Source organism: Hermetia illucens, chromosome 1 (assembly GCF_905115235.1).
Source record: "Hermetia illucens chromosome 1, iHerIll2.2.curated.20191125, whole genome shotgun sequence".
Classification (NCBI taxonomy): Eukaryota; Metazoa; Arthropoda; class Insecta; order Diptera; family Stratiomyidae; genus Hermetia; species Hermetia illucens.
Window position 1 is genome coordinate 74287108 of NC_051849.1, and position 24859 is coordinate 74311966.

At 39.9% G+C, this 24859-nt stretch overlaps 1 protein-coding gene across 1 annotated transcript in view; it reads right to left on the minus strand.

The window, feature by feature from the left end:
• The window catches only part of LOC119660755 (A disintegrin and metalloproteinase with thrombospondin motifs adt-1), a 64501-nt gene that overhangs the window by 13165 nt on the left and 26477 nt on the right, over window positions 1-24859 (minus strand). The window contains 4 exon segments of the mRNA XM_038069520.1: window positions 8532-9249; window positions 9738-9925; window positions 22666-22755; window positions 23136-23208. Of these exon segments, the coding sequence (XP_037925448.1) occupies window positions 8532-9249; window positions 9738-9925; window positions 22666-22755; window positions 23136-23208 (1069 nt within the window).

Consider the following 24859-nt stretch of genomic DNA (forward strand, 5'->3'; position numbering starts at 1 on the left):
TCTCAAGTTAGGGCAATAAGTCATTATGGATTCTTCTGGTAGTGATTTTCAGAATAGTTTGAAGATTCAAGGGACGTCCCAAAGCAGCGGTCATCTTGCGTCCCGCTGAAATTTCATTATAAAGAGTCTGAAATATGCTTTTACAAGCGAAGGGACCAGTGAACTCTTCAAGCATATTGTCGGTTGTGGTGAATTTTTGGATTGCTGATGGAAAAAGCTAAAGACGGTGTGGGATTCAGGTGGATGGGGACATGAGGAACTGCCACGGACCGAGTGTGAGAACGCAAGAATCGATTTGACAAAACTTGTGTCTTAACCGAATTCTGGTTCGCCCGTAAAGTGTAGAGTTTCCGGGACAAAGCATAATTGTGCCGGCTGAAAAGGATTTTTCTGGGGTGCGAGGTGGCGTATATGCGAGAAGTTCCTCTTTGAAAAATCAGCGCCGCATTCGGTAGCACTTTTCTTGCCCGCGACGTTGCCTTTTTGCGCCGTGAATCCCGACTAAGGACTCGAAAGGCGTTTCAAGTGCATATTGATTTCATGCTAATGGTACATATTCCTAAGGTGAGTAGAAAGTTCGGCTGGATCTAACCCAATCATTCTTCGTTACGGGGGAAGCCAATTGGGCCGTGCTTGCGGGCCCGCGACCTACCTTGCATCGAGCCACTGACGTTGATCACCAGCCAAATCAAATTCAGATATGTGAGCACTCTTCCGGGTAGAAGGGTGGCCGCAATGTGTCATTCCAAAGGAGAAGTATCATTATTTTTGTGCCCATATCATTTTTGAATAGAATTTTGTTTTTTTTTTCATCTCAACTATGCAAAGAACCTAAAAAGGTTCTTTTGACCTAAAGAAGTCGACGTAATATCCACCCTGAAAGGATATAAATTTTTATTGCGGCTATCTCTTCTCAATTGGAGCAGCAACCGATAACAATTCATGATGGATTGGCGTATAGAATTCTTACTAAACGAAAACAATTGAGATGAAGCATCAATGACGGGATGCAAAGAAGAATAAAAATGATTCAAGGATCGAATCAAGAAAGGTATTTACAAACGTTTTCCGATCTGTTTATGTTTGAAAGTAAATTATATTTAGATCATATTCTCGAAACTGATAGAGCTATTCGATGAAGTAGAAATTCAAAAAAAAAAAATGTATAAGAACTAAAAGAAAATCACTGAAGGTGTTGATTATATACTATCCACTATTAATGATCCTATATATAGACATAAACTGTCGTTTATATTGGTTGTCCCGGGTTATTACACTTTATTACTATATATTCTAGCTCATTTTCAATTTTTTGTGAGAAGAAAAAAATAAATAATTATGAATTGAAGTAAGCTGTTTTTTTGCTCTAACCCTCTCTAGAAGGGGGTCAATTCTCTCAAGTATATAGGGTTGTTGTTTAAAGCAGCAGGGGTGGGCCGCCGCAGGGCCACCATGTCATCTGGCCCCCCATGGAGAGGAAAGGAAGGCGGAGGCCACTCGTTGCGTAGGTGCCAGAGTCGGCTCCTTCCCTGTCTATCCTGCACGCGTTAAATTGTTTTGTGTGATTGTGTATCTTCCCTTATTGGGCCGTTAGGCAGTATAGCTCCTTTGGGATTGAAATTTTCGGTGGTATCAATCCGCTTCCAGACTTCACGTCTCTATTATAGTAGTTTACCCCGGGTGGATTTAGTTTTGTTGACTATTGAACCTCGGCTCTCGCCGTACTGGTAGCATTAGGGTTAGCTCCAGCACGTGCCATCCGGTTCCTCATATTATCTGGCGTGGCTGGTAATCACGACTGGCAAATCTGTTAGGGGAGTTTGGTTGGTTGACAGCCTTTAGGACCATATTGGTGCCAAAGTGATGCAACGCTGTACTCAGTGGTGCCTTCATTGAATCAATAGAAGGCGAAGGTATTCATTTCTGTGAGACTGACAATCTGTTACCAAAGTTTTTGGATCGCGTTCGTTTGTTAGTAAGGAAGAAATTAGTGATAAACGTCCGTATTGCTGGTATTAAATATTAAAACGGAAAGAAGTGTTGAGCTCGTGATTTTTCTAGTAAATTTGTAATGTTGTGGATTGATTCATCGACTCCAACTTTCGAAATAAATGTTTTGTGGGCAATGTCTACTAGTTTCTTGGAAAATAATGTGGGGCGAACAGGAAGATTCGTGGATTTAAATAGGGTAGGTATCATTAAAATAATTTTCATAAAACTTTTGAGAGGCACGGGAAAAATACATCTAAACGTTTGAGATCGGTTATAGCTTTATCTAAATTGGAATCCGACAATCGAAGATTTGATTGATACTCCGTGCAGTTCATCAATTATAAAGCATTGTTGTAGTCTTCTAGCGCTATGTAAATAACGTATTTGCACGAGTACATTTGTATTTGTTGTAACTGAATTTTGTTCTTAGTTAAGACAGAAAATATCTTTATATCCGTAAGGCAAACGAACACCTTTTTCTCAAAACCACTTTTTTCACATTTACGGGAATTCTAGCTCAAAAAGTAATGAATGAATGAAAAATTGCCCAGAATATGAACCAAATGTGGGATGATATCATATTTGTAAGGGTATTTTTTGGATATGTTAAAAAAGTGGTTACAACTGAATAATTTTGATTACTTTCACCTAAATTGAGGCTCATAGTCTTAAAAATAATAAATTAGTAATGTAAAATAAAAGTTTTTTGGTTTCATATAAAAATTGGAACCCCTACACTTTTGGCAGCTGGAGAACTCTAGTTACGACCTTCATCGGACTAATGCTAATGCTTTGTTACTTTTTGCTTAAATCATTCAAAACTATGAACTATGACTAATATTATGTCTGAATTTGATTGAATTCCAATTAATTGTTCCTACTAAAAATAATTCCAAAAAAGTATGCTGAGAGGTTAGATATTGTCTTCTATTTATAGTCTAGCCTAAAATTGATAGACCAGTGGCTTACTCCAAACTACAATTTCTATTTTTCAGTGTAGATATATATTTCGGGAGCAACTTACCCCCTTCATCAGTACAAAGCTACCTTTGTAGTTTGCAGTAAGCTTCTGGTCTATTAATTAAAGTATGCTGCTGTGCTGAAAAACGCTCGCATACATAGTATAATATATACCAAACGAAGCAATAGGTTCTCTTGGAAATAAGATTGGATCAGTGGAACCTCGAAGTCATCAGAGCGGATGAATATGTGGGAACAGATGTACATATACTTATGTAGAAATAGGCCAGGCAAAGCGCCAAGGATCTTGAATTTGGCAGCTTTAAACTGTGTTCGTTGGTTGGTTGTGATTTTTATGTTTGCGGATTTGAGCCCATGACACATTTTTTGATCGTCCTGGATGTAGCAACTTGGGGCATGACAGGAAAGGATTTTTGCGTAGTGCGTACAACTGCGGTTGAAATGTTGAATTATAATGTGTGTTCTACCCAGTAAACAGCTGCAACTTTAACCTTCATAGGATGAGCCCTCGAAAGGAGTTTTTGTTTTTTTTCTTGGACTTCTTCGATTGTTTCCCCGTCTTAACTTACAAGCATTTTGATTTCACTGAGTCTGGAAAGTGCTCCTGCTGTCCTTGTCCTTGGAGTGCACGATTTCGATAGTGTACTTTGAAATGAAACCTAATTGTCTTAGTTGGCTGAGGGAAGTTTTTGTCGCCCTTTGGTTTCATGCGTATACAAGAAGGCTCCATGTTCGAGTTTGGCAGAACTAGATGGCTGCAAAAGTTGGTAAAAATTCTCTATCGTATGCCCTATGGTGTTTCCGTATGCAGTAGCTTCTTAGAGAAAGGCTGCATTGGTTGCTAATTTCTTATGATATTTTTCCAAGGGTGCACCTATGGCTAAGTTGGAGAGGTAATTTTACATCTAAGGAGGGAAAGTTCAAAATAGTGACTTCTGCAAAGCAAGAAGAAGAAGATTGTTTATGACCATGGCGTGCAAGGCATTTTATCTTTGTTTTTTCAACCTTTGAGGAGGCTTTTAAGTGAGTGGTAAAAATGATGATGCCCTGAATTGCGAAGTTGCTTGATTGTTTCTTTCTTTTGTATTCTGTATTCTTGAAGAAGTTTATATCTTTTGTCGTTTGTAACTTGTTCAAAAATGTTGACGTCTTTTTAACCAAGGTTGAATTTTTTAAGATCCATTGACAGTTGTGTTCTCTGCGGTCCCGGGACTCTGTTAGAAGGTCGATGTAGACGAAAATTAAGAGATTAAGATCTCTGAAGATTCAATTAATGGACTTTGAAGCACTTTCCAAAGTCTATTGACTCCCAAAGCTTGTTGTTCATCCCAAAAGGTCTACAGGAGTACTGATACTATTTTCTAGATCTATTCCTAGGCCATGATTGCTTAATAGCAAGTCTTGGGCAAACCAAGTGTCGAGCACATTTGTTTAAAGCGTAATTTCGAAAGTAGATCCCATATCAATGGCGGTTGGTAACGATCTGGAATAGTTTGTAATTTTCTAACGTCCTTTGTCTCATTTAAAGTGAACATTTCCACGGGCTGTTGGTTGAGGATAATTTGAATGAATAGTATATGCTGTTAATAGCAGATTTCTTTAGCTGTCCTTTGGACTTGTAAATGTGGTCTAATATTTGATATTATCTCAGGTCAATGGGTAGTTCGCGTTTCATAATCATGGGATGTCCACGTCTGCTACCTCGAAGAGCTAGTGAAAATTCCTCGCGTAGGCCTAGGCCCAAAGTAAATGGTTGTTCTTCATGAGCTTTACTTAGTGACCTGTTGCCAACATTTTTAGAAAAACTGTTTGGCCTGCATGAAATGTTTGTGTTTTTTTTGCCCGATAGCGTAGTTGTTGTGGGTTCTAAGCATGGGCCAAGTAGAAGTAGCACATATTGGGTTCTATGTGTGGGTTTGTTGAAGTTATTAAAGAATTATGTCCAGCTCCTTCTCCAAGATTCTTTTTTGTTCATGATTTTAAGTTTTGGTTCGAGTACTGTGAGTGAAGTTTGTTCCGCAGTCAGAGGGTTGTTGGAGACCGTTGCTATGTCGACCTTTTTTGCGTCGCTCTTAGTTTTCAAAATATACACGTTGTCCTGAGTAGTTCCCAAGACTTTGTCGGACTTGTGTCGCTAGTTTTGTAAGGTCAGGTGTGCAGCTTATGATTAAGAATATACGAATTTATTCAAGGAACATTTTCATGAATACTGTTTGCAAAATTTCGTCATTAACTTGGCTCTTGGTCATGTTTCTGATTCGGAAGAGGTTGATCGTTTGACTACAATCCTCCGATTACTTTATTTGTTTTGATATGTCTTAGCTAATCTATTTTTCCCGCTCTCGGTACTCAATCCGGAGAGAATCAATTAGTAAACCGCTGCTATAACTTTTTGATCCAGGTTGGTGATGAGGTGCCTGTACTTAATTTTCGCTCCGAAATGTCGAAATTTCCGTCGATTTTGTCGTTGCTATGATTCCCCTGAGAGTTACTCTGTGCTTCTCGCGTTCCATTTAATGTGACTTAGAATTTATTATAAAAATAGAGATCAGGAACCATTAACTTGAAAAAGTCGACGCCACAGCTGAGGTCTAAGAACAAACAATGCCTTTTGTTAATATGCGTATTCATCCGGAGGGCTACTTATTTTCTCAACAAAAATGGTAAGAGCACAAAAGTTGTTGGGTGTTCTTCTTTTTAGGACATGGTAGGTTTATTGAAGACTATGCTATGGCGGCGGTGCAATTTTGTACGTTCATGAAAATAACAGGGCTACGCCTTGTTGGGTACGGGGTAGTGAAAAAGCTGCTTGGTATGGACCATCATTGATGCCTGACGGACACCCAAAAGTATGACTAATTATCAAAAATATTTGCTAATCACTTAATTAAAATGGTTCACGATACATTGAACTGGCTTGCCCGTCTGGTGATGAATTTAGTCGTCTCATAATTCCTGTTTAATAATGATCCTTTTCTGATAATGTGTAGAAATCATCATCATCAACGGCGCAACAACCGTTATCCGGTCTAGTCCTACCTTAATAAGGAACTCGCGGTTTTGCGCCGAAGTCCACCAATTCGATATCCCTAAAAGCTGTCTGGCTTCCTGGCCTACGCCATCGCTCCATCTTAGGCAGGGTAGGAGACAGCGCAAGGGTTTTTCGTGGCAGTCATTATAATATGTACGGTTCAGCTATTCACGACTTGTTCAATAGTCAATGAGAGCAGATGATAATAATCGTTGGCGCGACAACCCAAATGGATCAGGGCCTTGAAGGATTTCATTGTGGTGGGCGAGTAGATTTGACCCAAGTATTGATTCACAGCTGAGTTGACTGATTCCGACATTAAATCACGATACAAATCGCTCTGCCACCAGTGACATTTGAACTGCGACGACAACCTAGTACTCTAACCACTGAGCTATCCGGTTGATAGTAGAGGTCAGACAAAAATAGGACGAAGTAAAATTTTCCATAATTACGTCTTATAAACAAATTCAAAGATGTTTTGCTATAATTATGCACTTTCGATGAAAATGATGAAAATTTCGCTCCGAACGATTGAATAATTTCTAAAAGAGTTATCATGAAAGCCACATTCTGGAATCTGAATGCCAATGGCTCCAGCTAAATCTTCGTGAAAGTATGATGGAGAAGTTTTGGTAAACGCCACAACGAAGGTCGAGAGAAACACGATAGTTGCCTCTGTACCCTATGCCTGCCCTATGTTTGTTTGAGTCTTCCGCCACCGCCAGAACTAAGGGATCTGGTAACGTATGTAAAATCAAGTGGCCTTGAACTGTTAATAGATTTTGATGCGAAAGCTCATCATATTTTTGTCTAGTAAATACAATACTAGAAGTGGGAAATTTTTGTATTTCATTTCTTCGGTTAGTCTCATGATTGCTCCTGTGTTTATCGGGCCTAGAAGATGTGGAGTAATTGGGTTAACAATTCGAAGATGTTAGAGTTCATTCAGTGGTTTAACAATGCAAGCTGAAGTTTCATTGTTAGATCACCATTACTTAGTTTGACTATTAGGCATGAACAAACTGGAATATAAACATGTAATACTAGCAATGTGTCGATGATACTCTAGTTAACTGAAAGATTGCTGCGCGCTGAAGTAGGTGTTGATCGCTTTCTGACAGCCGAAAAAACGAAACTTTACCTTCAAGGTAATTTGCTATCACTATTACCAATTCTGTTGAGTATGCCCGTACTAATCGATTCGTTGCTTTGGGAAATTCCAAATTTACCAATACACGTCTAAACATATGCATATGATGTGGTTATGCTATGTGTTGATCGGAACATTGAAACAGTGTTTAGAAGTAAACAAAGTGTGCTGATTTGATTAACACCTAGTGTCATGTATGGGCTTTCAGTAACTCCGAATAACAGTACAATGGTAATATTTATGAAAAGGAGCAAGGTCTGTACCTTCCAAAGATAAGCAGAATATAAATGAAGAGGCAAAGACGGAGCTAGCTTCCACTACTTATGAGCTATGTAGGCGAACCTTTGCCTCGACATGCAGACTCGGGCCTCGCGTGGTAGCGTTGATATACGTTGAGTCCATTAGGCTGATGTTCACCTACGCATCAATAGGGTGATCATAGAGTGAGACAAAAGCGAGTTCACTGTAAGATAGCCTCACTGTAAAGAAGAATTTGTAACTCTTGGATATATACCAAATTTATTTAGGTCTATGGGGAAACAGCTGATGTGAAGGACATAAAGCATTGGAGAGGATAATGGGGTAACTGAATTCAGTTCTTGTTTGGTATATAAATATATAAATTTAACCTCAAACGCAGAAAAAACTGGAGCAAATCAGAAGAATGCTTGATGGGATATATTGAAGTTCTTTTACACCGATGGATCAAAAACAGAACAAGTCTCTGGAGCAAGGGTGTACAGTTCGGTTAGAAACAAGAAGGGGATTTTTAGGCCGAAATATACATATATATGAGTACCGACACTTGCAGAGATAGCCAATTTGCTCTTTCGACCACCTCAAAAAGCGTCCAGTATTATAGAATTCGTTTGAATTTTATATCCAAATTCAAAACGCCGGAACTATTTACTAAATGAAATCTCGGATACCTTAGCTAAAGAGGATCAATTTCTTCCTTGCTGGAACCAGAATCAGTAGCACCAGTAGTTGGCTAATGCTGCTCAGCTATTGCTGCGAAATACGATAAACGGGATTCGATTTTTTACTCGCAGTATAACTACTCGTAAATATCTGTGCCACCAGGTTCACATAATATAATATATGAAGCACAATTTAAAGTGAATAGCTAAAAGCTTATATCGATAAGGATGGATATGGATGAGGGGTTTTACTCATCAGTATCCATGTTCACCAAGTAAAGTCGTGGCCTTACTGTATAGACTGCACTATATTTAAAATTTTGGCTCCATTGTTATTATACATAAAGTTCATGGGTATTTCACGAAAGGAAAAGAAAAAAATAGGGGACGAAATTGTTGCTGCCCGATTTACATATATTTACTTACGGAATAAAATAAAATAACCAATTCTTACCTGTTAAAATTACAGCATGATCATAGTGAACGGCATCCGTATCTGATGGGGGATTCAATTTCTGTTGCCACATGCAAAAGTTGTTCAGGAACATATCAATATTACTGGACCTTCTCAGTTCAGCGGGATCACTATGCAAGATTTCCAGTCGTTTCAGTACAAAGTTAATTTGATGTCCGAGCGAGGGATGGTGGTACAATAACTGCACCCCATTCACCATAGCTAATACAAAGCGTATCAACTGATTCTCCGTATTATCCGGGAAGTTTTTAGCCATGTGCTTGAACAAGTCTTTATCAACAAAAATTGCAGTTTCAATGTGCAGAACTTGCGGTATCTTCCATTGAGTGCTTATGTGGCGCTTCTTTCGGACATCGTTTTGCATTTGTTCCTGTCCATCGTCTTCATCCACTGGACACGTATGGCCGGCATCATTCATTTTCTCATTTCCGGTTATAAAATCCCATGTGCTAGCGGCTAATCCGCTAACGTTCCCATTAAATTCATCAAAGTCAGGTTCAAAATAAATGTCATTGACCATGGTGGTGGCGGCGTCTTGGTTTCCATCATTGACGCCATCAAAGCCACCATCGTCATCTTCACTATGAATGCTGGAGAACCTATTTCCAGATTTGAAAATGATGTGAGAATTTCTACCGAAACGCTGCGGTAGCGGATGTATTAAAAAGTCTGAAGAATTATGATGGAATATACCACGCTGTTAAAAGAGCAAAAATGAAGATTAATTTGCAAAATATCTACGTTAGGTTTATTAACCCTTTTTGTTTTTTCTTTTGAATAGGTGTAGTTGTATTTAGATGCATAAGTTTTAATATGTGAGAAGTTAATATAATTCAACCGAATATGTATTAGGAAATAGATAGGTTTAGGAAATTAGTAACAAAACACCCGGAAGCTGATTGAAACCTTAGGTTAGTTTTCTAAGTTTGGGAGAAAATAAAAAAAGAGAAACATAAAGTTGTTTTTGTTTGAATTTAGCTTATATTATTACGTATGTTTTCTATCTAGATAAATATTCTAACCCAAATTCAATAAAATAAGTAGGTATTTACTCAACATTTATGTTTAGCGAGCACAAAAGAGTTAAAGCTTTTCAAATTGTTCAAAAGATTCTACCGTGAAAACCCTATTTCAATGATAATTAATGCAAAGTAAGTGCATATTCTGATGTGATACGGTACTTACAATGGTCTCCCCACAGAGGTCAAGGGCTGAGTTTTCATTGCGATAGAAGCACTTTTCATAGTCCGCCGCCAATTTGTGGGAGTTTTCAATGAATTGCGACGAATTCTCGTATCGGCGAATCAAAATGAACGCATCGTCGACCAGCTTGGATGTTTGCTGTAGTTTCAAGTCAACCTGTTCTCCATTATCTGCAAACAGAAGATCGGATTGGTGATGAGAATCTATGGTACACATGGTATGTAACAATATCTGCTCTTTCAAGGTCGAATTGGTAATTTTTCAGAGTGTGAGTTAAAACAATAACAATTGGATTTGCAGAGATGTAAAAGTTGAATGGGTATCGTATAGGTATGGGCTTACACAAAATAAACATTAAAATTTATTTTGAAGTTTGACTATGAGAAGCGATAAGTTGTTGTTCCATCCATGACATTCAAAAGTTCAATTAAGGGTTAATCTAAAATTTATTGACTTCAAAAGATTTAACGTCGGGCAAAAAAATGGTGTGTTGTTCGATTATTTGGAGAAAAAAACTCATTTACAAGTAATGACCATTTATAATTATTGTCTTAGCTTTTACAGCATCTATCTTTGGTAAGAAACCAAAGTTTTTGTGACGTTATTGCGACTAATTTTCTATAAGTTTTTGTGTATGCTTGTGCTCTAGATTCTAGCAACTCAACTTTGTCACCTCTTTCCTGTGCGAAGCTGACGAAGGATGGCTCTCCTGACCGAGTGATAACTTCCTTCAAAGTGACATATCCCCATGACTTCGATGCTATCGTCCAATCCTCCTTTTGGCCACAGGAGGTCTTCGTTAAGCCTTATCAGAGGTCTAAGCTTCGTGAAAATTTCCGGCCCGCCCGCCTGCCTCGCCGAACTTGAATGATTCCAATAACTATACGCTATTTTATCAAAATGTAAGGGGTCTAAGGACCAAGCTGTCGGATTTCAAACTGTCTGCTTTAGCATTCCAACATCATGTCGTCTGCATTTCTGAAACCTGGCTGGATGACAGGATTTTAGATTCTGAGCTCCTCGAAGGTTACTCTGTCTTTCGTTGTGACAGAGACTGCGTTGCGGTTGGCAAGACAACTGGCGGAGGTGCTCTAATAGCTGTTAAGTCCCCTCTCCGTACCGAAATCATCTTTTCCTCCTCCTCCTACGATTCTGTTACCATGCGTGTCCTTCCGCCGTATGTCCCTTTATCATATCGTGTGTATATTTTCCCTGCCTTTTCTGTACGAGGATTTCTTCGACAGATTATCAGAGGCCCTAACCGTTTTGTTTCCCTCACTTCCTTTCATCCTCTGTGGTGAGTTTAATCTTCCTATGCTCTCCTGGCCTTCCCTCCCTCTCTAATAACTCGACCCACCCTTCCCTTCCTCTATCCACTTTCATGTACACCTGTGGGGCCCTCCAATTTAACCTTTCTAGAAACCACTTAGATCGCACTCTTGACCTTGTCCTCTCTAACCTTCCTGTACGTTATCTTTCCCAATCCCTTCATGCTCCGTCTTACGTTGCCCCTGACGCCCATCATCCTGCTCTCGAGTTCGATGTTCAGATATCCCGACTCCACTCTCCTGTCCCTCGCAAGCCTACCAAGTTCAACTTTCGTAAGGCGAATTTCGAAGGTCTGAACTCAGCCCTGGCGTCAATCAACTGGGTCCCCCTGCTCTCTCCATTTACATGTGACCAAGCACTCAACACTCTCCATACCATTTTATCTGATCTTCTTCCTTGTTACGTTTCCTCCTCTCCTAATTGCTTACGCTCTTACTCCGTCTGGTTCACCACTGAAATTCACAAAAAACTACGTCAAAAACAAACTGCGAGAAAGAAGTTCCTGTCTTCTAGAAACGTTGCTGACTTAGTTTTTTTCAAATCCCTTCGTTCCTCGGTCAAATCCTTAATACGTAAGTCCAGACACGAATATTCGTCCAGCGTGGAAGACTCACTAAAGCGCGGAAATCTGAAACCTTTCTGGTCCCACATTCGCAACTCCCGCTGCCCTGCCCAGTTATCCCCTCCGTCCATTAAATTCTCTGGCTTCTCAGCTAACTCTCCCCAACTATCTTGTGATTTACTCTGCCGCTACTTTTCGTCAGCCTATGTTCCTCCCCCTTCCTCCGAATCCCTCCCGATAGTAGATGTAGCCTGCCCCGCATCGCCTACCATTCCCCTTCTTACCCCTATCCTTGTCGAATACCTCATTGGCGAACTTGATGCCAAGGTCGGACCTGGCTACGATGGTCCAAACCTCTTTTTGCTCCAAACTTGTAAGTCCATCTCCCTTCCCCTATCTCTTATTTTCAACAAAAGCCTTGAAGAGAATCATTTTCCCAGCTTGTGGTAAGGGGCTCTCATTATCCCCATTCACAAAGGTGGCGATCGTTCGCTTGCCGAGAATTACCGTCCCATTTCCCTCCTCTCCTCCTGCTCCAAAATCCTGGAAAGATATGTCAGCGACTGGTTGTCCGCCCACTTTGGCCAACACATAGTGAAAGAACAACACGGCTTCGTTAAACGTAGGTCCACTGCCTCCAACCTGCTTGACTTTACCAACTTTGTCGCCAAATGTCTAAATTCACGGTAAGAAGTGCATACCATTTACACTGACTTCGCCAAAGCCTTCGACACTGTAAATCACAAGATACTTCTATCCAAACTCTCGTCCCTAAACGTTCCCATACCACTTGTTTTATGGCTTGCCTCTTACCTTTCCAACCTATCCTGCTGCGTCTCTTTTGACGGCTGTACTTCCCGCTCCTTCTCCCCCTCTTCTGGCGTCCCACAGGGGTCTATTCTGGGTCCTTCGCTATTTTTATTTTTTATTAACGACTTTCCTCCCCTCCTTACTTGTCACTGTTTGCTCTATGCAGATGACCTTAAGCTGTTTTCCGCTATATCGTCACCTATGGACTGTGTTTCCCTTCAGAATAACCTGGACACTCTGGTTCCTTGGTGCTCGACTAATGGTTTAGCGCTAAACGTCAGAAAGTGTCACTCTATGTGCTACTCCCTAAAATCTTCACCCACTTCTTTCTCCTACTCGCTTGACAGACATTCCTTATCCTGCTTAAATTCCACTCAAGACCTCGGAGTCACTTTCGACAATAAGCTCCGCTTTGACACCCATTGCCTCGATGTCATCAATCGAGCAGCAAAATTGTCAGGCTTTATTCTTCGCTCCTCCTCTGATTTTGACTCCATCCAACCCTCCTTAGCTCTCTTCAATTCCCTCGTAAGGAATACCCTCGAGTATTGCTCCGTGATCTGGTCACCCTCTCGTAACTGCGATTGTCTTGCCCTTGAAAACGTGCAACGTAAATTCACCCGTTCCCTCTTCTTTAAGAAAAGTTTCCCTCGTGTGGATTACCCATTCCGCCTCCGCTTTCTAAACCTTCCCTTCCTATAATAGCGTAGATCCTATCTGGATCTATGCACATTCTTTAAACTTTCCTCGGGTCTGTTGGACTGCTCCGCCGCTGACGAGATCACCTGCCGTCCTGCGTCTTATAACACACGTAACGCAGATATTTTCAAAGTGCTCTTCGCAGAGCTCGAAGTCTATTTTCATTCGCCGATTCCCAGGCTTTGCCTAAATTATAATGCAAAACAGCTTGGTCCTTTTAACTTCCCTATTTTAAGTAATTTTAAACGTAGGATCAGTTTTTTGCTTTCTCCTCCTCCTCCTGAGGACAATAATTAATTGGAATTCTCTCTGTTTGTTGTCCGTTAATTAAATAAATAAATAGATTCAAAGCTTATCAATTAAGAGAAATAAAATTGAAGCATATGGACCAGCCACTTTGGATATAAAAATATATAAGTTATAACAATTCATATACATATGTACATAGTTCTAATTTTCTGATATGTGTGTGCTATATATGTAGTAGAAGCGTTAATTCTAGTTTGAAGCTTCACAGTCGTGTTATCAGTCGCTGGCTTATAACTTATAACAAACAATTACAGACATGTATAATTAGTAATAAGGGGCTTCACCTGGGACTAAAGGAAATGCTTTCCTGTACTTAGGTGATATAAATGGAACCTGAAATTAAACTGCCATGTGGGCTCTAGTCGTTTGTTTTAAGTCTAATAATCATGCGTATAGAAAATACCACATGAATTGGTGGACCTCGGTGCAAAACCGGGGTGGCTCGAGTTCCTTACTAAGGCAGGACTAGACCGGATACCGGTTGCTGCGCCCTTGATGATGATGATAGAAAATAACATTTCCTCATAAAAAATAGAACCGAATCTTAAAACTATCGCTTCATAATTTTGAACTCTAGATCCAACGATCACCGTTGAAGTCGTTTGTTTTCATCCTTGATATAATTCACATTCATGAGGGCAAAAATCTTCCTTGAGACAATATCGAAGTGACCACTTTAGACAACAATAAGCTTCTTGGTTACTTTGGTTAACCAATATTTGGCATGATTGCCTCTCCTGCCTTTTTATTCGCCGCCTGGAAATGGCTATTGAATGCTGGACTGTCGCCCATTACTACCTCAAGATATTTTACCGCGGGTTTCGATGAAATTAATCGAAACCCTCGATAAAATCAGTCACTTTGATTTTTCTTTGCTTTTTTTTTTTTCGATAAGCACCAAACCCCTTTCCTTCGACCATTTTAAAATATTTAAACAAACTTATTAAAACCGATTCATTATGTGTCTTTCAGTCTGTATGTCTTTCTTTTCTTCAAGTAAGTAGACACCTTCAAACGGCACTGGCCTAGACATGCTATCATAGAGTTGATCGCATTCCAACTCTACTGACATGCTAACATTCTTCGTACCTGAAGATTGCTTCCGCCTTTTCCGCCGCAATTGGTAATTCCTCACGCAATATTTGCTATTATTATTCTTTCAATGAATTACATTTTCGGACAAACTAGTATCCAATTTGATGGCATGAATAGTTGATCTGGATTGATGGAACATGAACATATGAGTCTATATTTTTGCGAGCCTTCTTAAAGCCATTTTCTTTTTGGCCCTGATTGATCCTACCTATCGTCCTCTGAGCCACTTCTCTGGCTTATTGGCAGGCTGATTGAAAGTTGACCAGTTCACTATTCCACCAATAGTTGGATGTTCTATGGAGAATGAGCATCTCCTAAGCATGCCTGCTTTGGCGATGTATTGTACTTCCATGAATGTTTCTTTTCAAGTTTGGTGTGGTCGTGAGTGTCTACCTCTATTGTTCAAAACTGATAACCTCGTAGTCGCTATACATGAAGTCCTCGCTAACTTGCTGGTACATATTACGCACCAGCAGAGGGCTGTTGGGGGTCAAGCCTACAATTGAACCAGACCTCTTTTCCGATAGGTGTTTTCATCACCTTTGTTGGCTAGTATTATGTCTAGGTTGACAAATACTTCTAGTGAACTACGCCCCCTTGCGCTAGTCCCTCTGTTCTCACATTCGATAATTTTTAAACTTCTCAAGGAGGCCTTGCGTCGAGAACAGGATTGTCTAGCAAGTCTTCAAATTGTGACATTATGAGGCTTGGTGGGGAGTAGTAGCTATGCACGACTACATAGCTTCTTTTTGCCCACGCAAAGCCACTAGCCGATTGAATCCTATTATATTGCATGGTTTCGCGCAAGCCCATATTGCCGCTTCACCTCCCGAATTTGTGAACTACACACGACCGTCAAGGTTTCTGTAGGGTTCACTTATGATGGTAATTCGTAATTGATGTGTGGCAGCAATTCCTGAGCGACTCTACAATGACTGAGGTTTATTTGAATTAACTTGATTTTTTCATTGCAATTAACGCTTTTCTAAATTTCGGGCGATTTCCACTTCCTATAATATGTGGGTTATTCTATGCCTTCGTTCCTTCGCACAAAATGCATTTGGGATTTCTATTGCACTCCTTGCCAATATGTCCTTATTCTCCACATCCTCTACATCAATTGGACCGATCAATGCCGCTGGTGAGTGTTTTCTCAAGGTGTCCAAAATGTGGCAATTGAAGCATTTAATGAGATCTGCTCTCTTAGATGGCAAACAGCTTTTCCCCCAGCCAACAACTTCTACGCTGCCTTCAATGGTACTCTCATTATGGCCCCTTGAGTATCCATAGCCATACGCTTTTCTTAGACTCACAATGGATTCTTCTCCGAATTCTTCCAATTTAAATTGTTGTCTCAAGGCAGTGCAGGTTTGTTACCTGTATGTCCCCTCATCGAAATCCTTGCACTGTAAGTAGATCTCATGTTTTCGGGAACGTACCGCGACATTCTCCCCAAGCGAGTTTATGTTTTGTTAATTGCCAAAGCCGTCAGTTTTTCCCATGATGGTTTTTTTTAAGCTTAAACATGAGATCCGCCTTTCCGTGTTTTCCGGATCTGGCTGATATTTTCGTCTAGGTCTTTCAGTCAAGCTTCGAACTTTTTTAATATCTCCGCGTATGATAGATTTTTTTACTGGAGATTACGATTGCCTCTGGGGGAATTCGCACCTTTGATTTCTTCTTCGCTCTTTTATTCACAACCTTGGTCTATCCACTGTTTTCATTTGCCTGGGGTTTTGCTTCGTTAGCACTTGGACCACATGCTGTAAACTTTTTGTTCCGATTGTCGGACCGGGGAGGAGGTCTTTTTTCCGTTCACCTTTTTGTCTCGATGTTTCACCTTTTTGTCTCGCACTCTTTTATTTGGCCGTAGATCAATGATAGTGCGATTTAGTGTTACTTGGGTCGCCTGTGACACTGTTGAGATGAAAGGGTTCGTCGTTTCCTTAGGACTTCTTTCTTTCTTCAACTACCCATTATAAAGAAGCCAGATAGCTTTCGTCATGTTTTTAATGGCTTGGTGCATGTCCTTGTTTTGAAGTTATTCTGGATCAGGACTCTGTTCTCAGTAAGTAAGCCATCATTAAGGAGCAGTATGCCTCTAACCGCCATCTGGGGTTGCGCACTGTCTACATGTCTATTTGTCAAACGCATGTTTCTCGAAAACAGCTATATCGAGTGAAACGCAATATGATGGATATATGTGAATTATATATGAAATCCCATGCATACAGTAAGAGGCATGAATTTGTTTGCGTCTTGTTTGATTATTTAAAATGATGAATGGCTTCAAACATTAAAGTACTATTTCAGTACACTTCAAAACCAGTTTCCCCTCCTGAAGAAAGTAGCTTGCAATAAAAATATGAGCTACGCCTACAAATGAATATTGTTAGGTCATACTTGCTGCTAATAAAATAAAGCCGGGAATTTCTTCACAGAATTATTTGATTTCCACAGACATACTTTAATCCATCAAAGTAACACATTTACACTTGTTCTTATAGTTATCTCTATATAGCGATATTTTTCATGAGTTCACTGCTGCACTCTATAGATATAATTCACTCCCAAAAAAATATTAAACCCTGTGTTGGGGCCCAGGAGCTAGAATTACAGCTAACTACCAGTATCAAGTTTAATCTGTTCAGCAAATTGTCCCAATGGTGTCGCTTAATAGCATCTTAGTAACGTGCGATAATTAGAGGTAATTAGGTTCAGTACCGAATCGCGAGACGAAGCCTCCATCAAGTGAAGTAAATATCCTATATAACCTAGATGAGCAATGCACATCAACATAAAGAATTAAATAAGTAAAAACGACTTATTTGCTCCCGAAATCAAATGAGAGGGGACGGAATCCCAATGGAACTTTTGAACGTAGCCAGGGAGACAGGAATTCTCTGTAATCGAATCTAGATCGACGAGTAAATCTCAGAGGATTGGCGGAAAATTTGATGTCCAAAAAGTACATACTTTCGAACGTTCATTTCCTCAGCGAGGAAAATTAATTTGGATCCATCGTTAAAGGACCCAGTCGCCACTTATTTAAAACTATTTTCTTCTTACGAATATTATGGACACAACAGCTCTCTTCATCTGAATTATATAAAATTATTTTTTTTCATCGTCTTAGTTTTTTCTTCACTGAATACGAAGCGAGCAGCGCTTCAGACGCCACTGTTCCGATTTAATTATCATTATGTCGATATACTCAGCTGCGCTTGAAAAATATCTGACTTGATCCTTCATTCTTCCTATCAATTCATGAACATCCGTTTCTCAGTCATCCTTTATATATTTTTCGTCAGTAATATTCTTGAATATGCTTCGGTAATGTGGTCCCCTTATCATAATTGACGGTGACAGAAGAGAAAGGCAGAAGCAACCGCCCTTCCCACTAACAATACCATAAGCAGCAAATGGACTGCAGATAGTCCGTTGCTGCGCGAAATGGGGGACAAGCGAAAAGGGGAAGACGCATCCGAAAGAGACTTCATCTATGTGGTCCTGGGGTACAGGAGAGCACTTTTTCCCTTTCTCATGGCATCTCGATTTATCAACTACAGCTACCTTTTGTGTTCGTGATAGTGCTTGACTTCGGGCTCGAGCCCAAGGCCAAACGGAATGAATTTGCCTGGATTCGATGTTTTGCGACAACGCTTTTCAGCCCTTACCGGTGTGACTTTTGTCGCAGGCTTAATGATCTGGATGACGTCGTTTGATAAGCGGATCCTACTTGGAGGAGACTTTAGTGTGGCATATAGAATCCAGACTCCAGAGGAAATCCTCCGGATCCACGAAACAGTGGCGAAAACGATGTTCGCAGTTAAACACTCCAAGTCAATATTCCGGGCCTCAGGTTCAAAGGTAGCGGGGCGCACATTGATTAGCAAAAGCAAAGAAGTCTATGGGAGAGAATTGTGCAACAGAGCAACGATAAGAAGAAGTAGAAAAGCTCCGAAAACTAGATCTCCCTGGAAACGAAGCATATGACTAACATGGATAGACTGGTCTAGAGCAAAGTTTCCGTCGGGAAGTATTATGTGATAGTGGTCTTGCAGGCCAAGGGTAAAAGGAGGGTAGAGTTGGTTTAAATCGATGTAGTAGCATCGTCGGATACGTTCGGATGGAAACAGATATAATTTAGTCGTTTTAGGCCTCAACCCTGACACCGTTCAGGACATGGCTCCGTCATCAATCGTGAGGTTTACTCATCTTAAGTGAATGATTCTTGGCAACGTTACAGACTCAACTGGCAAAAAGTTACACAAGCTCTTCATCAAACTGGGCCTTGACGACAAAAACCTCTGTGACTCATTAAGCGTGGTTTCTGAGGCTGCCATAACCAATGACGTGTTACGTGTGAAGTGGTTGAATCTGCAGTTCTCAGGTTCCTAATCTAGACGATCAAGCAAGTTTTACAGGCGTGGTAATCTCGACTAATCTTTTCGTTTCCGCCGTGAGTACGCATCATCGACGCCATACAGTATGGGGCAGCTGACTTCACTGATTTGGCAGTGAATCAAGATCCAGGACCCACCTAGGGCAGCGAAAAGCATCATTGAGGACGGCCGGAATCGCAGGCAAGCCGTCAACAGAAGCGCTGTCCGGCGGCTAACCCAAGTTCGTGCTAGTACCACTGAATTATAGCTAGCAGAAGAAGAATTTCGGGGGCTTCGTGCTCTTTTAATGGCAATAGCTAGGGAAACTAGTAAAGTCTTGTCGATCCAGGCGGTAGAGGTTTACGTTACTGTTCTCATGAAAAGAACACCTACACGTTTACGATCGAAACACCATCCCCATTTTCCTGATTGCCTCAGGTTTAATAATTTCCTTGCAGTTATCAAGAGGGGGCAACTTCAGTGCTAACTTTTCACATGCAACTAATGCCTTCTCGATGGTCAAGTTTAGAACACACACAACCAGACTCAACCTGTTTCAGGCCTGCGACACCGATAGTTCCTACAGATCGGGATTATTGATTTGCAATCATTGGTGCAGATTTTTTGTCTCAGTACGGCCTCCTAAACGACCTCCAAGGCAAGGGAGTGATCGTTTCGATCAGTAACATAGAGATACCAACGGTCTATAGCATCTTCGTCATACCAAGAGTAAACATATTTCCAGGAAAGTTGAAATATCATTACACTTGCTCCAGGAGGCAAAAAGTAAAGTTCACTCCTCAATCGAACCTCATGAGGCTTGTTATTAAATTCTATCCAGGCGTTTTCTTTTTCAGACGATGCCGATCGGCACCTGCAATATTTACGGCATATTTTCCTCTTCTTTTTGTTACAAGCAAGGCTAAGCATCAACCCGAAAAATCTGCCTTCGACGGAAGTGAAGTAGAATACCTCGGCTGTTAGGAATGCTCAACTATTACCGCCACTGCGTTCTAGCGGCTGCGGAAGTATTAGCCCAATTGAACGAACCACTGAAGCGTCAATCTGCCAAGAGGAAGAGGAGAGCGTGAACTCACGAGGCAGCAAAACAACTCTGAAGCTGCTACAACTTAGTTCTTGAACAACACAACAGCCCCGAGAACAGGCGCGTTATCAAGAGGTCTGCCACGCTACCCGGTGCCAATGGCATTTTTCTTCAAAAAGCTGTCGGAACTTTAAGTACATGGCTATTCCAGTTTCTTATGCCTTCTTAAGGAGAAATAGGAAATTGCGGTGCAATTGAATCTGTACAAAGGTGATTTACTCGATTCCTAACCTTTAACCTCTGCAATTCAGTAGATCTTTGACTGAGGCATGTGTTCTTTTCAAATTTGGTAATGGCTTGATGGATAACTCTTCGGTTTCCGAAATTCATTACTGTGACCCATCACACAATATTCACAACCTTGATATTTTTTAGGATTCTTTCGCGGAGCTCTTGTGCTACTTCAAATCCCCCTGGTCCAGGATGTTACGGGATTATAACCGTTTGCAGCTTGGTTCTCTGCCTTTATCCCAAGCCACTCACATAAATAGAGCTATTGACACTTTGTAATTTCTTGGTTTCCTTCCTTGGTTTCCAATTGGATTATTCTCCGTTTATTGTTAATTGAATAAATAAATAAATACTGTTTATGAAGATTGGTTGACTGGGGTTTTTTTCAGCTTTTTGCACTGAAATTACACCATCCCTTAAATACATTCTGTTTATTACATACGATCCTTATAACACCGATTCCTGATTTCCTTTTGGCTTTTTTGCAATATTTTTTTGGATCCACAATCATGTTCATTACAACTTTTCAATTCCTGGTGCTCCATTCTCCTCCAAAACGCAATTAAAGGACGTACTGGGACAGTGTTGGGTTGCAGTTCTTCGCTATTCAGAGCACACGTGCAACTTCATTGGGTAATGCTGCTTTTCTCGGTTTCATTACTTTGATCGCAGTTTTCTTTCTGTGACACTGATGTGATTGCCCTAAATGTTAACAGTAAGTACAGAGGTGATAGATTAGTGAATCCTTCTGTTGATATTTGCTCGAAGCAGTCTCGCCATTTGTGTGTTATAGTTTCAGATTTACATGTAAGCTACTGTTCTTACCGTTAGCATAATAGAAATATTCGATACCTTAGGTATGTCGATGTCGGCTTTTTGAAAAGCAAAAGAAGAAAAAGATTTCTCTCACCATCATGAGTGTTCAATTTATCATAGAATTTTTTGTAGTGACTTGCTCAAGTAACAGCGTTTCCTTTGTCTCACGTTTGACATTCTTATAGAGTTGCCAATGAGTTTGTGTTTAATTGACAATGAACTCATTGTGTTTGTTCGTCTTATTCTTGATTCGATTCTATTTTTCTTTGAAGGTGATGGTTGGCAGTCGCATGAGTATCACCCTTTCTTTGGCGGTGAACTAGTGAGTCTCTTGCGCTGCTGCATCTATAGTTTAATGCTCAGGAAAGAAACCAACGGCTGATGTTGAGGTGTGATGGTTTCATATGGGACGTGATAGGCACGCCACAGACCTTTGAGGCGAGTAGTTGTCAGAAGGTACTTTTCGGTATCGGGTTGACCACGTAGGCAGTAAAGAAATGGATCCTGCGGTTAGTTGAAGCAATAGTTATCTTAATCAATTAGCCATAAAATTTCTCGACTTATTTAATGCTGTCACGGACATTTCCAGAGATGCTGGAACCACATTAAGTGCATGAGGTACCAAAGTACAGGGGAATGCAGCTGTTTCTCTCGCGTTTACGATCTATGACGTAAGGCGTGCCATACAAGATCAGTATTTCATCAGTTTGCCATAAGCCAATTCATCGTAAATGGACTGTCAGGAAAATGATGGACTAACGTGTCTTTTTTGCATGCATTTCAAGATCCGAACCATTCGGAAGTCATGTTTCGATTAATAATAAAATGTAAACTTCACTACACCCAGCCTATCAGCAGTCCAGCCAGAATGACAGATTTGATTTAAAAATTTAAATATTCATCAATCCATCAGTCATTGCCGTAGAAATATCCTACATGATTAGTTTGTCATAATTTTGTCATTCTGACTTACGCCGAACTGAGGAAATACTGATCGTCTTGGGCAGGCCTAACGCTAGGCACCATCTAATTTCTTGTAGAGTACACATCTAGTCTGCTTATATCCTGTTCTTTAGCAGTTCTTGAATGAAGAGCTCATCTCGTCTTTCAGTAGGATCAGAGTACATCCTCGGATTTTTCTGAGGTATATTCTAAGGAACAATGATTTTGTAATCAAAGCATTGGCCGGTCTGTGGTGGGAGCTGTCAACAGAACAGGTTGGGTAGGATTGACCACCTTTTTCGTTAATGTGGTTAGTGGTAGAATAAAAGAGAATACCATACCATGCTTGCTTTGGGCTGCAATGCAAAGGCACGAGTTGTAGTTATTTCTAGGCAGGAGTCACCGAAAGGTATTTATAGGTATCTGGCTGCCTATTTTGTTCAGCAACCAACGATATACAAAAACTAAATATTTAAATGTTTGTTCTACCAATAAAGACAAAACTTTGATTAGTAATTCCCTTTTTCCATATAACTAGTAATGAATAATGGATGCATCACTTTCTTTTAGACTCGCCACCGATTCAGCGTGGGAATGTAGAAAACCCAATAAACATGAATATCTTACCTTGTAATTTAATCGTGACGAAATTATCCGTTGATCGTCTTTGTCGATTATTTTCGATACGATCCACATGTACTAAGGCCACGTCAGGCTCTGCAACAATATTATAAAATGTTATTAGAGATTTCTCTGCATATCGTGGATTTGTGTTATTTAAACCGATAGGAAAAATCGTGAGTTAATACAATTGCTGTTATTGTTTTTGCCTTCCAGACAGTTTCATCACAAAATTGCTTAATACTTTTCTGTATAAAAAGGAAAACGTTCTTTCCGGGGTCAATGGGGTTTGTAGCGTTATTGAACTTTCTATTCGGATAATGCACTTATATTTGATTTAAATAGCGGATTTAGCTGTAGTTTTATAAAGAATAATTCTTGTATACCAGTTACAGTTCTCTAAGTTCCTTTTACTTTCGTGTGTATTTGTGACAATGTAAAATGATAAAATATTAGTTTAGAGCTGTAGTACTTACTATGGTTTCGTTTTCCGAACAATAGAATTTTTTCATGGTCTTCTAGTTGATTATATATTTGATTCTCGGATATCTGGAAAGAATGGAAAAAGTTGCTTGCTATAGATAACAGTTTTTCTTGTAAATGCGGCCAAATAGGAGTTTATTTCACAAAAGTGAAATAATCTTCTTTCTCTGACACCTAAGCCGCGGTATCAATTATGTCATCTTAATCTAGAGCAGAGACATGATTAAAACACAAAGAAATCGTTTTTGAAAGTATTATGTGAAGTTAACGAACCTCATTACAACTGATCAAATTTTATGTAACCTAAATCTTAACCATAATTTATTCAAAAATTCATTTTTCATCTTCCCTTTTTCGATAGAGCTTTCACTTTTCACGCTCTCATGTTACCGATTGCATAGCTTTTTGGGAGGAATTTGAAAAATAATATGCATGAAATATGAAAAATGATTTTAACAGTGATATTCATTCAAGTCTGGAAAGTTTTTCAAGCGTGAAAATTTAATAGCGCAGGTCATTGAAAGCATCCAGTACTATTATAGCATCTCCGGTGCGTAAAATTTTCCGAATGTTCGAATTGAGTGTGTTTTGCGTCTCTGTTAATCATGGAGGTGAGTGACTTTGAATTGTGGGTAATAAGGTAATTTCAATTATTAACTTCTATTTTTATTTAACGCCCATGAAACGCGTTGGAATAAATCATGTTAGCAAGTTTAAAGAAAAAAGCATGTCTTGAAGAGACAGAAACATTACACTCTCGTCACTTATTAAACCATTTGGAAGTAGAACCCTAAAATGGAAAATAAAACACAATTATTGATAGCCCTCACTACACCATTGGATGCATTGTTTGCATATAAACCATTTTGAAAAGTTAAATAAATTCTTCTTCCTACACGAAGTCTATTCATCGGAACCTCTCCTGCGTTATTGCGCCGATTTTTACCCAATCTTTGCCACTCATTTTCAACTTTTTCAACACCGTTCTTTTCCGACTCGTCGTCTACTCACATTTCTTATCTCCTGTGGTTAGCAGTTTTCAGCCTAGCATCCTATATTGCTCGCTAGGCTTCGCAGGTTGTGTCCAATTGGAGCCACTTCGGTCTTCCAGTTCGAATTGCTATCAGATCTTTTTATGAGTCTTTACATAACTTCTGATTCATTATTCGACTTGATTGGATTATCTTGCCAAAACTTTTTTGATAACTATTGACGAATACCTTTATTTTTTTAGGAGCCATTTTTAGAAATCGTATAGCAGTTTCGTTTAGTACCGAGGATCTCCAGGTAGCTTTTTTATTCTACCAAAACTTCACCCCAAGTTTCAGCCTATTCTATATCTTCTACATCGGCCACACGTGTTGCATTAATAAAATTGGGCATGTAGTCAAATGCTAAAGGTATGAAAACTTGCAAACGAAAGAGCCGGAGGCCTTCTGACAAACCCCGAAGCAGATGAGGAATTCACAATTACCAAGATTAGTTTTTCTCTCCTTTGTATTCCGGATTGACACAAAAGGATCAACGGATCAAATGACCGAGAGTAAAGACCAGTCTATTCTCCTATATAAACAAAGAAAACCATTTTGACTAAGAAGAAAAGGCAGGCGTTTTGTAATAGAACTATTGCCGTAAAAATTCTCATTTTTTTATCTAGGAATTCTTTGGTACTGTATTCTATCCTGACAATATCAAACCCTATGTATCCTTGATGGCT